The sequence below is a fragment of the Medicago truncatula genome, chromosome 4, assembly GCF_003473485.1.
Source record: "Medicago truncatula cultivar Jemalong A17 chromosome 4, MtrunA17r5.0-ANR, whole genome shotgun sequence".
Lineage (NCBI taxonomy): Eukaryota > Viridiplantae > Streptophyta > Magnoliopsida > Fabales > Fabaceae > Medicago > Medicago truncatula.
This window is the reverse complement of record NC_053045.1, coordinates 7,446,182-7,462,603: the sequence shown is the minus strand read 5'-3', so window position 1 is coordinate 7,462,603 and position 16,422 is coordinate 7,446,182. Positions and strand designations below refer to the sequence as shown.

The following is a 16,422-nucleotide window of genomic DNA, read 5'->3' as shown; positions in this document are numbered from 1 at the left end:
TACTTACCTCTTATTGAAATCGACATGAGAGTTCTGAAATCTATTTTGTAACAATTGTCTACAAGCAGAAATTATACAACCAAACTCACTATTATCATCTATATCAGAATTAACATGATCAACAACTTTTTTAGAATCCAGAGCAAAGTCTACGTTGTCGAATTGAAGGTCCGAGACCCATTGCAGAGTTGTGTGTAAACCAATGGCTTTCCCTACATCAACATCACACAGGGGAGCAAACCAATCCGTTTTAGCCCGCACAAATTCACTAGCATCATTCCTGATGCACATTTCCAATCCTACTTTGTTAAGCAACGAAAAAAATTATGCATCAATATATATTACATTTATACCTGCCGGCTTTTTCCACAGCAACTTATCCTCATTGATCATGTCAAAATCATAATTCTAAGTTTAAAATTTATTCCAATACCCATCTTAACCTATGTTGTCAATCGTAGCGCTACCTAAAAAAAGTTGTAGAGTACTTTCATAAAAAATCATAAAATACATGAAGAAAAAAAGGCAACATTGCTATTTTTTGATGCAAGCCAATTTAACTTTTGGTTAGTTTTTAATTTTGCCATTCTTAGCCACACAAGGACCATTACACTGCATATGCTTGCACAACAAAAGCATCCAATGTTGAAAAATTGGCAATAAAAAGAGGTTCAAACAGAGTTTTAGAAGGGCATTTGAAAATGGTGAAAAGGAGGAACCAAACAAGAGCTCTTTCCATTTCCTCATCCTCTTTTTATTTTTAGATACGATGACAAATTGAAATTTCTTTTCTTTGAAGGTATGGTTTTCAATGCATATCTCTGATCTCTGATAAAATTATTTTTGATCAATCTTTTGTTTAGATTTGTCTATACTCTATTTTTATTGATTATTTGATAAAACAAATTAAGTGAAGATATCTTTTTATTGATTTGTCTATACTCTATTTCTGCATTTGGTTAAATTTGTTTGATGTTGATGTGATCAACATTTATAAATCGTTAGTTTTGTTTCAGTTTGCAATAACTTATTTGAACAAGAATTGTTTGAATCATCTTTTCTGGTTATAAGGGCTTTGATCTTCTTCTTTGTCAGGTACTCGCATCGCATGTCTTCATTTCTTAGATTTTCTTTGCTTTTCTATCAAGTGATTTTCACTTCTCAGTTCCATTTGCGGACAATTGATTCCTCTAGTTTTTGGCATTTTTCTATAACTTGTTCTAATACTCTATTGTATCCTTACGTGAATGTTGCCTAGTTAGATTAATATTTACTCCTTTGTTCCGGTTTGAATCCATAAGATGCAACTCCTTATCAATTGAGCTACCCTAACTCCAAAAAATTTCCTCTATCACCTGTTCATCTCATGTAGTTCTTATACGTTTTATTTTTCCAATGGAACTATTAAATGCCTACATCTTTTTGTATCAAAAGTAAATGTGCTTATAAAAGTACGACTCTCTTTTTTACCTTCATCATTTTCACTTTCATGTTTCAAAATTAACTTAACTTTGTTTTTAAGAAACAAATGACCTTGTTTGCATTTATAGTCTATTTACATTCGTGTTTTATCCCTCTTGCATTTTAGTTTTCCTTTTGATATAGTGAATAGTGTTCTTGTTACTTCTGTTTGCCTAATTAAGACATTACTTTGTTCTTAATAATTTGACATGTATGCAGCACTTTCAGCGACCAAAATAGAGAATGAAAATCAATGCTCACGAGAAATGCGAGCCTCCTATCTTATTAGAGAAGACAACTTTAGAGGCGAGATATTACGATTTATTCAAACTCAGAGAATTTATCTGTCTTTTGAATAATTTTCTTAATGTTTAATGTCAACATAGGCTTTATATATCATAATTAATAGAGGGAAATTGTCTTGTGTTATAACATGATAGTAAATTTCAATTATCATTGATGGTATGGTCATTGATAGTACATATTATATCTTATATATAGAGTTATAATGGACCATACCATTCACAATACTATCAAATTCTAACCGAGTTCTTTTCCGATATTAGACTCAATATATACATTATATGTTGATGCAATACATATGGAAAAGTATTCAATATGACAAATAAAATCATATTGAGCATGAACAAAGCTTAGAAAAGGATATTTTACCACTATATTATCTCCCACAAGGGAAGGCTCACATTTTTTTTTTAGCATTTGTTTGTGTTTTCTATTTTGGTCGTTGCAAGTGTTGAAGAAATGTTAAATTGCAAAGAAGAAATTAATGTCTTAATCAGGTAACTATCAAGAGTGAAATATGTACACTCATTCACTTCATCAAATGGAAAACAAAAACAACGAAAAAAATATAGAGCATGAGTGTAAAAATACTATAATTAAAGGAAAGTACATTTGCTTTTTAAAAACAAGAATCAATTTAATTTGGAAAGTACCTTTACAGATTCATTGTTGATTGGAAAATGTTTCAATCCAAAAAGGAAAAAAGATAAGCGCAAAAGTGTGCGAAAAGGAAAATGAGTTCTATTCTATTTGAGTTTCATACATCGTTCTTTCAATATTTTAGTAGGAGTGTTATCCTGTGATGGTGGATGTATTTTCCAGGAGGTGTAGTTTTGTCAAATGGAAATGAACTCTTTTGCATGAAGTTTAAATTTAAAGTTTATGGAAAAAAAAAATATAAACTAATTACTAAATTGCTTCCGTGTCATGTGTCTTGTAACTCTCAAGAACTGCTTTTGAAAGTTTCTTCCCTTTGAATTTGAATCTTTGCTACTTTGTAATGAATAATTGGCATTGCTGATCTTGAAAATTCTTGAACAATCTTCATATGACAATTTTTGGAGTTTGTAGCGTTTTTAATTCTTCGAACAATAATGGTCGTTATCTTAATGGTTTTCTTGACTTCTTTGACACTTCTTCGCTTTTGAACTGCTTCTACTTGACATTCTTGCTCGAAATATAATTGAAATTTGAGTGTGACAGCTCCCCCAATGTTGTATGTCAAAGAAGTTTGATTATTTGACATTTTGATTTGATTAAGCATGTTGGACTAAACGTTTTTCGAGTGAATCAAGAAGTTATCATTAACTTAAAGGATTTGAAACACTTAGTTGGCTTGTCGTAATGATGCATAATCATTATAACTGCCCTATGATCATCTAAGCTAGTTTTTTTTTTTTTTTGTAAAATACTCTCATAAAGTGTTTATATCAGTAGATAAGCTCAAATAAGTTAACATTCCCTAAATCCCAAATCTGTCACCACAAAACCAAATCCTCAACAACACATCTTACTTCCCATATGAATACATTCTAAATTGTTACAACTATAAAAAAAAGTCAGCTCATTCAAAAGTTAAAACGCAGTAGCCCATATGGAGCTTGCCTCTTACTCTTCATAACAGAGTTCTTCAATTGTTTTGTAACTAGGAGGGAGATGTAAAAAGGGCAGTCCGGTTCACTAATGCTCCTGCATACACAGAGTCCGGGAAGGGTTTCATTGTTTTAATGTATTGTACGCAACCATACCCTGTATATATACAAGAAGTTGTTTCCAAGACTTGAACCCGTGAACTATCACTCATGTGACAACAACTTTATCGTTGCGTCCAGGCTCCCGCTTTATAACCAGGTGATGTATACCAAACAAGTTGTTCTCGAGGAATGACTCTTACCTGCGTTGATAAATGAGAAGTTCGAAATGAAACTATGACATAAATAATTTGTTACTTCCTATAATATACATATAAAGAAACCATAAGATTGCATGAAATGACTTACCTGCTCAAACTCATTGATGATGGAAAGCAAATCATCTAATATAGACCTGTCAAATATATCAATGTTTTCTTTAATCCTTGCTGTATTTGTGCTCTTTCGAAGTACACTGTGACCCATATTTGTAGTCCCCATTGAAGGGCTATTTGGGACGGAGTGTTCCCTAACTTCTCAGCAGTCGTGTGCAAAAACAGAATGCTTGGCATATTTAAAATTATGAGGAACACTCTTTGCGGTGGTTTGTTACAGATTAAGACTTAATAAAGGAGTGCAATAAATTTTAGTTCTCATTTTACATGCATCCATTCCACTCCCTCCTGGCAATGTTGCGTATTTACCATGTTCTAAATTACAGTCAGCAACTGCAATTACAACTGCAACATATCAGTTTTACATGTCTCGGCAACGGCATCACACCCACAATTGCTGCCTCATCAGCTGCATTTTAACGCAATATTAAAATTTCAGTTTAACAGCAACACTACATCTATCATGAGCCCTAGCAGAGCACATTGCCCATAGACACTATATCTTGCAGAAATATAAAAGAATCAGTGCTGTAATATTCTTCTCATAGACACTACTGTTCGGTTCTCTCACATTTAACCTTCAATTATAGTTCTTTATCCGGATGTTTAAATCTCAGAAAAAGAAACAAAAATGAGTATTGAAAATTCTGTTTCACGTCTTGTATTGGACTATTTTCAACACTATTCACATTCATTGCAGCCTTTCATGGCTCCACATCTGCAGAGATATAAGAAAAGCAGCAACATGATATTCATGTATTCAATTCTATTTTCTTAATTGAGGAAACTCATTTCAATTGTAAGATAGTAGTTGAGCTTGTCTCCCTTCTCAAATCCAAAATGGTATTCCAAATTCTACATAATTTCTACATAATTACTCTAATTTCTAATTAGAGTAAATATTATTACTCTAATTCCTACATAATTTTTCTTTATTATCTTTTTCCAACCTCTGATGGCTTATCCAAAACATTATTACTATAATTAATTAATCTAAAATCATTCTTGTGACACAAATATGATGATGATAAACACGGAAACAAACGTTGTCAACAGTGGAAATTGCATCGTAAACAACACAATAAGTTGGGTGGTAAGAGAATTTGAATTGATACCTCAAACAAACATAACATGTTTATGCCTTTGTTTTGATCCCAAATAGTTGGCTCATAGATTGAAATTGGTATCTGATTCTCCCCAATACCCCCAATACCCCCAATACTACTAGATTCTCCAATTCTTTCTTCCTTTCTGATAAAGCAAGCATCATAAAAAATAAATTTAAAAAAAAAAAAAAAAAAAAAAAAAACGAGTTTTACTTTTCCCACCCTTTCCTCGCGCGCCTTATTTTTTTTTTCTTTCAATTTTATCCCTAGTCCGGATTTCTTTTTCCGGATTGTATTGTTAGAATTTTGCAGATGTTTCCAGATTTTAAAATACGGAATAATGTTTTACCAGAACTTTTGCAATTCGTAAATAAAATAAAAAAACATAAATAAAAAGACACAAACATAAAAACAACTCATTTTATTAATATATAAACAATACATTACAATAATTTTCAAGCTTTTTAAGCTTATTACATAAGATCCTAAATCTATTTCTAATCTCCTAAGAGCCTAACCACTGCTATGTGATAGGACTTAGCAGTAGTTTCTCTGTTCGAGGGCAACCGGAGGAGGAGGGAAGAGGAGGGTGGGAAGAAGAGAACAATGCCCCTGAGGGAGATGGGGGGTGCTCAAACTTACGCCCAGACAGGCCAAGCTAAGAACCACACTGACCCACATGACTCTCAGATGAACCGCACTTCGTTGCAGCGCGGTTCCATCCTCATTGACCGTTCATACAAACCCTGAAAGTTTTCAACGAGGCCCTTATCCATGAAAGCCAATGATGGTAAACCATGGTTGTAGAAGGAAGAAGAGGAGGAGAGGGTGGGAGAGGATAGTGTGAGAAATGGTGGGGTTTGGAAGGCTATTTATAGGGAGGGGTGGGTCAAAAACGGTTGGGATGCCATAAATGCAGTCAAAAATGGTGGTAAAACGCGTTTTTTTTTACTTGACCACCGACAAAAACGTGTGGTGCAGACCACCGACCATGACTGATGCATTCCGGAATATAAAATATGGAATGCACATATGTTTTCCGGAATATATTTTACGGATTAATGCGATGATGGTGAACGAGGGAAAAGTTGACACTTCTTGTAGGGCTAAGGGCGTTCCGGAATGTAAAATCCGGAAAGTTTCAGCATTGGATTCTTTTGAAAGAGAGCCATTAATGTGGGTTTGGACGGTTACAATCACTAACACATTTTCATTGACTATAGTAATGACCTAGGACTTATTTTAGGCTATAAATAGGCTTCCATCTTCAACAAATACCTTCATTCTTCACTTCACCTCTTTTCTTCCATTTTCTTCAAATATTTTTAGTTTTTTAGGGGTGTCAGTGGTGTCATGGTCATTGTTAACCGTTCATATGAACCCTGCAATAGCATTGCAGCTTGTGTGGGGTTCATATAATGGTCAACAGAGACCCTTGACATTAAAGAAAGACACAGAAAAGCACATAACATCTGGTCCGGATTCAATTTCCTGAAAATCACTAACAATCTGGTCCGGATTACAGGGGTATTTTTGGAAATTTTGCAGGGCGTGCGAGAAGGCAAAGTGAGAAAAGTAATAGTCTAAAAAAAAGGCATTTCTCTAAACAAGTGATCAACACCACCAAGTAAAACACCTTTAACACTTCTATACAAACAAACAAAACATGGGTTTCCCAACAATCACAAACTACCTCATAGTTTTCATTCATGCAACTGGGTTCGATTACTCTACTGAATGAGAACCGTCATCATCAAAATCCTTCACAACATGAATACCCTTTTCCAAGGCTACTCATGTTGTGAAGGATTCTAACGGTGATGGTTTTCGTTCATTAGAGTATTCTAACCCGTTGAAAGCTAGGAAATTAATAGCAGTGGATGTTGCATCGTAGACAACACCAGGTGTAGCAAGCCATGTCTCTAAACCAACAGAAGGAATCTTAGCTCCAGTGTTCAATACATTATAGGTTTGAATTTCTTTGGTGATGTCGAGACTTGGTTTATACTATAGGTAATATATGTAAGTAATTATGGGAATTCATAAAGCTGGCTTGATGGTTGGGACTTTTGAGACTTGCGAATCATATTAGGGAAATGTTTAAACCATAAACTCGATGACATTTCAGAAAACAGTTTATAAACATGTCATATGTTGTTTCCATGTAGACCCTAAATTACAATTCTCTTATTGAATATCAAAACCAAATCCTCAATAACACATCCTATTTCCCATATTATGAATACATTATATATTATTACAACAGTCACAAAAAAGTCAGATTATTCAACAGTGGAAAAGCAGTAGCCCATATGGAACTTGTTTCTTACTCTTCATCCCAGAGTTCTGCAATTGTTTTGTAACCAGGAGATGTCTGACTAACAAATTGTTCGCCTGGAACTACTCTTTCCTGCATCGGTAAATGAGAAAGTTGAAATGAAACTATGACTTAAATAATTTGTTAGTTCCTATAATATACATCTATTTTGGTTTTTGTCCTCTTAAAAAGAAATATTGCTGGTTCTAATCCATGAAAATAGGAATATTTTATTTTGATCTTCGTTGTTTTGATTATAGTCCTTGCAATATTTGAACCATTTTGAATTAGTTCTTGTAATATCTGAATTATATTGATTTAGTCCCCAAACCATGACATCAATTTTATTGAGGGACTAATTCAACATGAATCTAATCAAATCAAATTTACTGAGGGATTAAAACCAAACAACGAACCAATCAACAAAGACAAATTTTTTGTATACTAGAAAAGTCATTTAAGTCTAGAACATTTTTAATTGGTATATAGACCTTTGCACATAGACTGATTTTAAAATGTCATGCTTGTGTATCAATTAAAATGCTATAAGAAATATAAATTAACATCTTTTTGGAATTCAACCATATAAAGTGACAATAAGATTGCATGAAATGACGTGCCTGCTGAAATTCATTGAAGTTAGCTAGCAAATCTTCTGGTATAGACCAGTCAAATATATCAATGTTTTCTTTAATCCTCGCTGTATTTGTGCTCTTTGGAAGTACACTGTGACCCATTTGTAGTCCCCATCGAAGGGCTATTTGGGCCGGAGTCTTCCCTAATTTCTCAGCAGTCGTGTGCAGAACCGGATTTTTAAGAATATTGCTCTCAAGTCCTTTGCCTAGTGGTGAATAAGCCTGAATAAGAACATTGATAGGGATAAGTAGTCATCAAAATTGATGTTCATAATCATATAAACTTTCTAAAGTTTTACTCAAGGAGCTATAAAATGTCTGCCATATATCCATTTGTTATTAAATAAGATCCTATTCGACCTTACTTGAATATAAACTTATTATGAATAATAAAATACATTATTAATAACAATAAGATATTTTTAAGTAAAAATCAATTACAAATATATAATAAGTTGATGTATCATAGACGAACCTTAATATAGTTTAAGATTCAAGTCATAGATCAAATGATGAAACAAAAGTGATTAATTCTACACAGTTGACAACAAAAAGTGGCTTAAGTTCAGATAGTAATTCATTGGAATGAAACAGGACGACTAGAGTCAATAAACGATTATTGACTCTATCGCAAAAGGAATTCCTCGTATGTTTTCCGAACTGATATGACTCACACTTTAAGGTAGACACTTTTGAGAGACTCGGAACCATAAGATGCGACTTTTCAAGGCTAGGATGCCCCAAATGTTGGTGAACAACAGGTGGAGATTCAATGGCTGAACAAGCAATAGGCGGCGTAGGTGCCGAAAGGTAATACAAGTTGCGAGACTCATGCCCTGCTCTAATTGTCTTCCTAGTAACAGAGTAAGGTAGGGCATGAGTGAGTTTACGTGCGGATATTAAATTGCATGGACAATCGGGAACGTAAAGCACAGAGTCCAAAGTAAGTGTGTGTAAAGGGATAGTTTGGCCAATGCCTTCACATTTGGATTGTGATCCCTTTTCCAAAGTAACACTAGGGAGTGTGGTCATATAAGTTCGATCGGAGAAAAACCATTTGCTACGAAACATATGATCAGAGGTGCCTGAGTCAAGGGTCCAGGTCCAATTGAAGAGGACTGTGAAACAAAGGTAACAGGATTACCGATATAATCAACAGTGACAGCTGGCAACTTGTGTGGTGATTCGATTTTGTGCCTTGACCTTGAGGTACTCATTATACTATGCAGACGAAAGGGAAACTTGTTGGCTGTGTCAAAGGCGTTGACCTAAGCAACACTCACAACTTTGCGATGAAGCTGATTAACTTCGGTTTGATATTGGGCGGCTAAAGATGTTTCAATAGTTACAACAAGTTCGGGTTTGATTATTTCTAAGTCATCCCCCTTCTCCTCGTGCATTGTTTCGCAAGAGGGCATTTTGCAACAGCTGGTGCTGGTAGCTGGAGGTGGGTGCACACACTCTCATGTGCAGATCTGGAGGTGGCGCACACTGGAAAAGGGGGTCAGCTGGTTATGGCACAGATGGAAACCAAAATATGCGCAAGAACTAAAAAGAACGCAGTCTAGAAAAATGCAGAGGAGCCTTACCATGTAATTATCTGTAATTTTTGTGCGTCTAATCAAACTACACACGACTATTAAAAATGAATTTACTAAAATACAAATTAATGTGATTCCTAATTCCAATCCTGTTTGCAACTAATCACAAGAGCATGTTTTCCATGTGATTAGTTCTAACAGATACATACTGGAGATTCATATTGATTGGGTTCAATTTTATATCAAACCGAGATATGGCTCGCATGTATCATACTGATAACCATGATAATATGAATAATCCCTTTTAAGTTCTTTATATTAAGACATATGCAACTAAAGTAATTATCATACAAGACATAAAATTTGCATACTCACAGATAAGTGCACTCCCTTGGATTTACAGAAAGTATGTAAATTTGGCTGCTGCAATTGAGGATGCAATTCCACTTGGTTAACGGCTGGAGGCACACGTCCCACATCCAACAGATCCTGAAGCTTCTTTACAGAGAAATTGCTGACTCCTATAGCTCGAGCCTTTCCGGAATCATAGAGTGCCTCCATTGCTTTCCATGTGCTTGGTATGTCAGGTTTTGTAAGATGTCCATTTTTTATGCTCACTGGCCAGTGAATCTAGTAGAATACAGACATATGAAAAAGGAATTTTTAATAATAAGAATTAAGAACACAACTTCAGTGACACTATAACTTGCGAACATAATAGGATCTGATGTAGGAAGAAATTAATTTGTCATTTACATACAAGGTAGAGATCAAGATAGTCCAGCTGCAGATCGCGTAAAGTTCTATCAAATGCCTTTGGGACGTCTTCTGGCAAGTGATCAGTACACCTTAAAAATGCAATCGTGAGCAGAAAATTGATAACAGTTCAATTTTGATACAGTGTCGCTATCAACAAATCACAACCAATCATATGTGTGACTTAAGAAGTAGTTACTATTAAAGTAAAACCTTTTTTATGATTTGATGATTACTTTTGATTAACAGTCTACACGGACAATGTATACGAACTAAACCCAATTAACACTATATCTAACCATGTTCAAGAACAAATTTTCAACAGCAGTTAAAACAAAACCCAGTTGTCTGTAGACTTTGCTGTTGAAAAAGTCATTTCTTTTTATAAATTTGTTCAAACATCTAAACAATAATATACGCTTAACAACTCTGTTAGTAATAAAAGGACAAACCATAGCTTGGACGTGATCCACATCTCTTCACGCTTAACTACTCCATTAGCAAACAACTTCTTCAAGGCATCACCAATCTACATAACATTTACAAAATGTTAACAGATAGAAACATTACCACAACAGTGTACAAACAAAATGATTATAAAATATCTAACAAAATAAATTCAAATTCTACAATCAACATACTGAATGAATTGCAACTATAGTATGGCATAAAATTTGTTAATTGTTAGCTCTTTATTCTACCGAATGCTTGCTCAGAAAGAAAAAGACAAAAAAAGAGCGTCAAGTAGCCCCAGAAAAGGGAAAAAAGATGATGGTGTAATGTAACAGAACTACTCTCTTGAATGAACTTTGGCAGATGAATTAAACCCCGGTTCGGATTAGATTTTGACTTATTGGACCTTCTCAATGGTATTTGATCCTTAACTGCCAAAAAAAGTCCTTATAAGTTATAAGTGGTTATGGAGATGTTTATACTGATTTTGCTTCTTTTATACATATGCAAATATGCAATTTGGTTTATGGTATTGTTACTAGTCAACCAAGCCTATTAAGGTTCTAATCATATTCTCTTTGCACCTTCATACCTTCTTGCTAACTTAAGGCATTAGAGTGTTTTTGCAGTCTGCAGATATCCCAACATCACCAATGATCATCATCATCGAAGCAGAAACAGTATGTCAAGACACATTCTATCTTCTTCAACTAAGGACTGTATTTGGATAAAAATATGGTTTTGGATAGAACACTATGGCGTCGTTTGATTCATGTAGCCGACCCTACTTAGTGGGATAACATTGGTTGTTGTTGTTGTAATAAACAAAATATATTTTCTTTGTTCTGTATACAAGAGGTTCAAATTATTTATATTCCTAAGTTTCTTAAAAAATTAATCATAAACTATTAAACTGTATTTCATATTTTTAATCATTGTTCACTATCAAAGTAAGATAACTAACCACCGTGGTCTAGCATAAGTGTTTTAAACTCCGATTTCCGGATTCAATTCAGACTAAAAAGGTAAGATAACTGACTAGCTGCCAACCATAAATTCAGCAAAAGCTTTAAATTTTCATCATTAAAATCAAAGAGACAAAAACAAACTAAAAAGTGTTCTTGGCTTCTCTTGTCTAGCACAAGATGCAGGGGAAGTTCTGTCAAATACAACAACAACAACAACCAAGCCTTATCCCACTAAGTGGGATCGGCTACATGGATCAAATGACGTCATAGTGTTCTATCATACATCAAATTTGGATCCAACTCATTGACCTCTAAATCCTTTCTAATGGTTTCTCTAATAGTTTTCCTAGGTCTTCCTCTAAATCCTTTCTGTCAAATACATTCAATTATTTTCATCTTGTACTTGAATTATTTTTCTTTAATCCTCCGGTTCCTATAAGAAAGATCAGTAGTTCTAAATTCAAGTAATATTTGACCCACAATTGTTCTAGTCAGGGATCAAACTCGGGTGCTGCCAATTGACCTTACCTTAATTAACTGAAACCAATTAACCACTTGAGTCCAACTACTGATTATCTCCTACTTGAATCTGAAAACAATAAAATTAATTAATCTAAAATTATTCTTTTCTTTTGGTGTTAACCCTCCGGTTCTTGGGGAAAAGGACCCACTAATCCGGAGTTCGGTCGGGAGGTAAATAAAGTTTGATCAAGAATTGTTTCACCAGGAATCGAACTTGAGTTATCCCGAACAATTTGTCCTTTGGTGGAGCTCATTAACAACATGAGGTCGATGTTAATCTAAAAATTATTCTTGTGACACATAAATATGATGATCATAAACATAAACACATGTCATCATATCATATATGTTTATTTGAAAGAAAAGAAAAAAACAAAACTGACCTCCTTTTCATTGCCATAAATTTGAGCACAATCTATATGACGATAACCAACCTGCATGAACATAATAATAATAATTCCAAAACCATAAATTTACAATAATAGTAATAATAAAAACAAAACATGATGTAATAATACAAACAAAACATGATGCAATAAAATAATGGAATGAAAAATTAAAAAGAAAGAAAGAAACATTGACAGCAGTGGATATAGCATCATAGACAACACCAGGTGCAGCAAGCCAAGTGCCTAAACCAACAGATGGAATCTTAGCTCCTGTGTTCAATTCAAACAATCTCAGATCCTCACTTCCCATTTTTCTGGTGTGATGATTGAACACAACTCAAACTCAGACCATAGACAGAGAACAGAGAAAGACAATGAAGTACGCAAGTTGATGGTCACATCAATATCAATCTCAAAACTTTTTTTATTTTATTTCTAGCGCACATATTTCATGACACAAGGTAAGGTAAGTCGTGGACTATAATATTCTTATTTGCATCATTAATATTTGGATTAATTAAGTTTTTTATTTTTTATTTTTTTTTTTACAAATAAGTTTTGGGTCATGTTAAACCCCTTAAAAAAACTAAAAATATGAAATTTTAAAGGGAAAATAACATTTTTTATACTTTTTAAAAGTTGATAACACAAATTATAATATAATATTTTTTACATTTGATTCTTTAATTAGTGTCATGGAAGCATTTGTTAACATTTTTCATAAGTCTTTTATCTCTATAAATATAACGAATTTTGTTTTATGTGTTTAAAACAAAAAGTTGCATGTTTTGGTATCTGAGTAAATAGTCGATTTCCCCCCTGAAATTGTAGGTTTTGTCAATTACCCCACTGAAATTAACAAAACTTCAATTACCCCCTTGAAATTGCATAACGTTAATCAATTTACCCCTCCGTCAAATTTTTCTGTTAACTGTTTACGGTTATGATCAAATACCCCCCTGAAATTTTGCACTTATGTGCAAAATGCCCTCTAAACTTGAATTTTTTTTTTTTATCCTTGACTCAAAAGATATTAAATGTAAACAAATTAACAATTATTGATCATATAAATCTATATGGAATGTATGTTTATGCAACTATTGGTCATATAAATCTTTATGGAATGTATGTTACTCTCATGTGTTTTGAATAAATACATATATAAAAGACTTTTTTTTACACAAGTTGGTAATTATGTTAGAGTATGCAGTCATAAAGTACACAAGTCTTTGATAATTGTGTGTCCATAAAGAAAATTCATAGGTTAATAAATATGAAATATGAATGAAAAGGCTGCACATGACAAAACCATGATTTTTTTGGCATATATTCATTCATTTTCTTGTGAATAGAATTTTTATGACAATAGGTACAATATACTACTTGAAGAACTAAATGTATGATTTTTGGTAAGAAAAAAAATCTAAATTTTTAAGTTTAGGGGGCAATTTGCACATAAGTGCAAAATTTCAGGGAGGTATTTGATCATAACCGTAAACAGTTAACAGAAAAATTTGACGAATGAGTAAATTGATTAACGTTATGCAATTTCAGGGGGGTAATTGAAGTTTTGTTAATTGCGGGGGGTAATTGACGAAACTTACAATTTCAGGGGGGCAAATTGACTATTTACTCCTTGGTATCTATAAAAAAATTCAGCACGCAATTTCATGTCCTATTAAAATATTTTTTTTTAATTATGCTTAAATTTCTAAATTTTTTAATGATTTTCTTACATAAATATTAAGAACATTATAAAAAACACTTATAAAAAAACGTATATGTTTAAAAGATGTAATGAATTAAATGTGGATTTTTTGAAACACCAAAATTTCACGATTAAAGTAATAAAAATTTGGACCTAAAAATCAAATATTAAGCAAATTTGTTGTGGGAACTTTGTATAAAAGTTTAAACAAAATTTAATTTTAGAAAGTTTGAAGAGACCAAAACATATTTTTTTTTTATAAGGATTAATAACAAAATTGACTATATTTATATAGATCAAAAATTTATTTAATCCATAATATTTCTTCCAACCACTTTCGAAAATTACATACCTAGAATCATGAAAGTTAATACCAAATCTTAATAAGAAGCAAATCATACATGCGTTGACCGATGACACTTCGTAACGAGATGTGAAATTGTCTAAAAAGTGATTTTGTTAAAAACTTATATATTCATATTTAGAAATTTAACATTATAAAAAGTGCATACTTTTATAAAAGAATATGTCTCTCAAAAAAGTAACTTTTTTAGAAACTATACAAAATATATTTTCGTTTTAAGGATTTTTTAAAATCTATTATAAAAAATCGTTGTATCAAAATCATGAAATACTTAAAACAATTTTTTACGATAAGCTACTCAAACAAATTTCTTATTTAAAGTTTTCTTTAAAAAATTCATTATTAAAAAAATTATAAAAAAAGGTAATATATTAATACATTTAAAGAAAAATATAACAAACAAACCCCTATTCCTTCAAAAAAAAAAACAAACAAACCCCTATAAAAATACCCTAAAATTCTCATATACAAATGTGTCAAATATCATAAAAGCTTAGGCTCTGATCCACTCAATCTAATAACCTAGTTTTCCGTCACTTGCTCTCCAAGAAACCTAGTTTTTGTTTTCATCAAAAAACTAGTTTTGGTTGATTTTCTCTCTTCAAAACAAACTCAACCCAAGTTTTGTTTTCATCAAATAACTTAACCTAGTTTTATTTCATCAAAAAAACCTAGTTTTAATTTGGTTTGAGTTCTCTGGCGAGTTTTCATCAAAAGCATCAACAAAAATTTCATGTCAAATTGTCAAAAAAAGGATTTAATGTCAGGTGCATAAGTCTAACTTCTTTTGTCAAAAAAAAAAGTCTAACTTCTTCTCATCATCATAGAATATTAATTCGTTTATTTTCTATATTATATTATCTTCATACTCAAAGATCAAAATCTCTCTCACACAATAGTTTCACCGATATCAGTAACATCTCTTCTTAAATCTTTTGATTTTCTTGCAGAAGAAAACTCTGTCGAAAGTATTGAGAAACAGGAAGAAAACTATTTGGGAATTAACGAGTTACAAGAAAACTATGCTTTCTTTGAAGGGAAAGATGAAAACTATTTTTACATTAACGGGATCCGAAAGAAAAAAGTAACAATCATATGGAGAAAGACATGATAAGTGTGTTATCAGATGATATTTAACATTGCATAATATCTTATCTTTCTATTGATGATGTTTTTAGAACAAGCATTTTATCTAATAGATGGTTAAATTTATGGAAGAATGCGTTGCATCTTGATTTTGATTGGACTCGCATGAACAAACCCTTGTTTTTAAATCCAAAAGTTGGCACTAAACAAGATGCTATCAAATATGCTGAAATTGTTGACACTATATTGCGTCAACACGAAGGTAATTTCATTAGTTGTTGCTTCAAACATTTTCCTGAAAGTCTTGATCTTGGAGATGTGAAAGCTTGGGTTGAGTTTGTTTTGAAGAGAGAAAAGTTAAGTTATTTGAGTTTGGAGTGTAGCCTTCAATTCATGTAGCTAACAAATTGTACCATCAATGGAATTTTGGAAAATTGTGTTGGTTTGGAGAAGTTTCGTCTCCTTGAGTCAAAAGGGTTCACTAGTCTCAAAATCGAAAACCGAAGTCTTAAAACTTTGGAGCTTATGTGGTTGGATGTTAATGAGATATATGTTAAGAGAAATGATATTTGTACATCCACTTTGTGACAACTTTTTAACAACTTTATCTCTCATACTCATATTATTCCCTTATTCTCTCTCTTCCTTTTTCTCTCTCCATTGTTTTTAACCAATGAAAAGAGAGAGAAAAGAAGTTGTCACCAAAAGTTGTAAGAAATGGTTGTTCAAATATCACTACTCATATGTTAATGTTGAGGAGCTTCAAGTTTTGGTGATTGATTCTTTA

At 32.6% G+C, this 16,422-nt stretch overlaps 1 protein-coding gene across 1 annotated transcript; it reads right to left on the bottom strand.

Moving 5' to 3' along the window:
* Window positions 1–6,995: 6,995 nt before the first annotated feature.
* Window positions 6,996–12,905, bottom strand: LOC11419261 (aldo-keto reductase family 4 member C10). Its single transcript, XM_003604871.3, has 7 exons — window positions 12,665–12,905; window positions 12,472–12,522; window positions 10,598–10,674; window positions 10,150–10,237; window positions 9,765–10,019; window positions 7,834–8,070; window positions 6,996–7,306 (listed from the first exon to the last, which is right to left on the bottom strand). The coding sequence occupies exons 1-7, from the start codon at window positions 12,785–12,787 to the stop codon at window positions 7,223–7,225; spliced, it is 915 nt and encodes a 304-aa protein (XP_003604919.1). The 5' UTR covers window positions 12,788–12,905; the 3' UTR covers window positions 6,996–7,222.
* Between the last annotated feature and the right edge of the window lie 3,517 nt (window positions 12,906–16,422).

Excerpts from the sequence above, each read along its gene's own strand:
- LOC11419261 (XM_003604871.3), bottom strand. The coding sequence starts at position 12,787 with ATGGGAAGTGAGGATCTGAGATTGTTTGAATTGAACACAGGAGCTAAG. Across the intron at positions 10,675-12,471 it reads TTTATGGCAATGAAAAGGAG|ATTGGTGATGCCTTGAAGAA; the intron begins GTCAGTTTTGTT and ends AATGTTATGTAG. Across the intron at positions 7,307-7,833 it reads ACTTCAATGAATTTCAGCAG|GAAAGAGTAGTTCCAGGCGA; the intron begins GCACGTCATTTC and ends TTACCGATGCAG.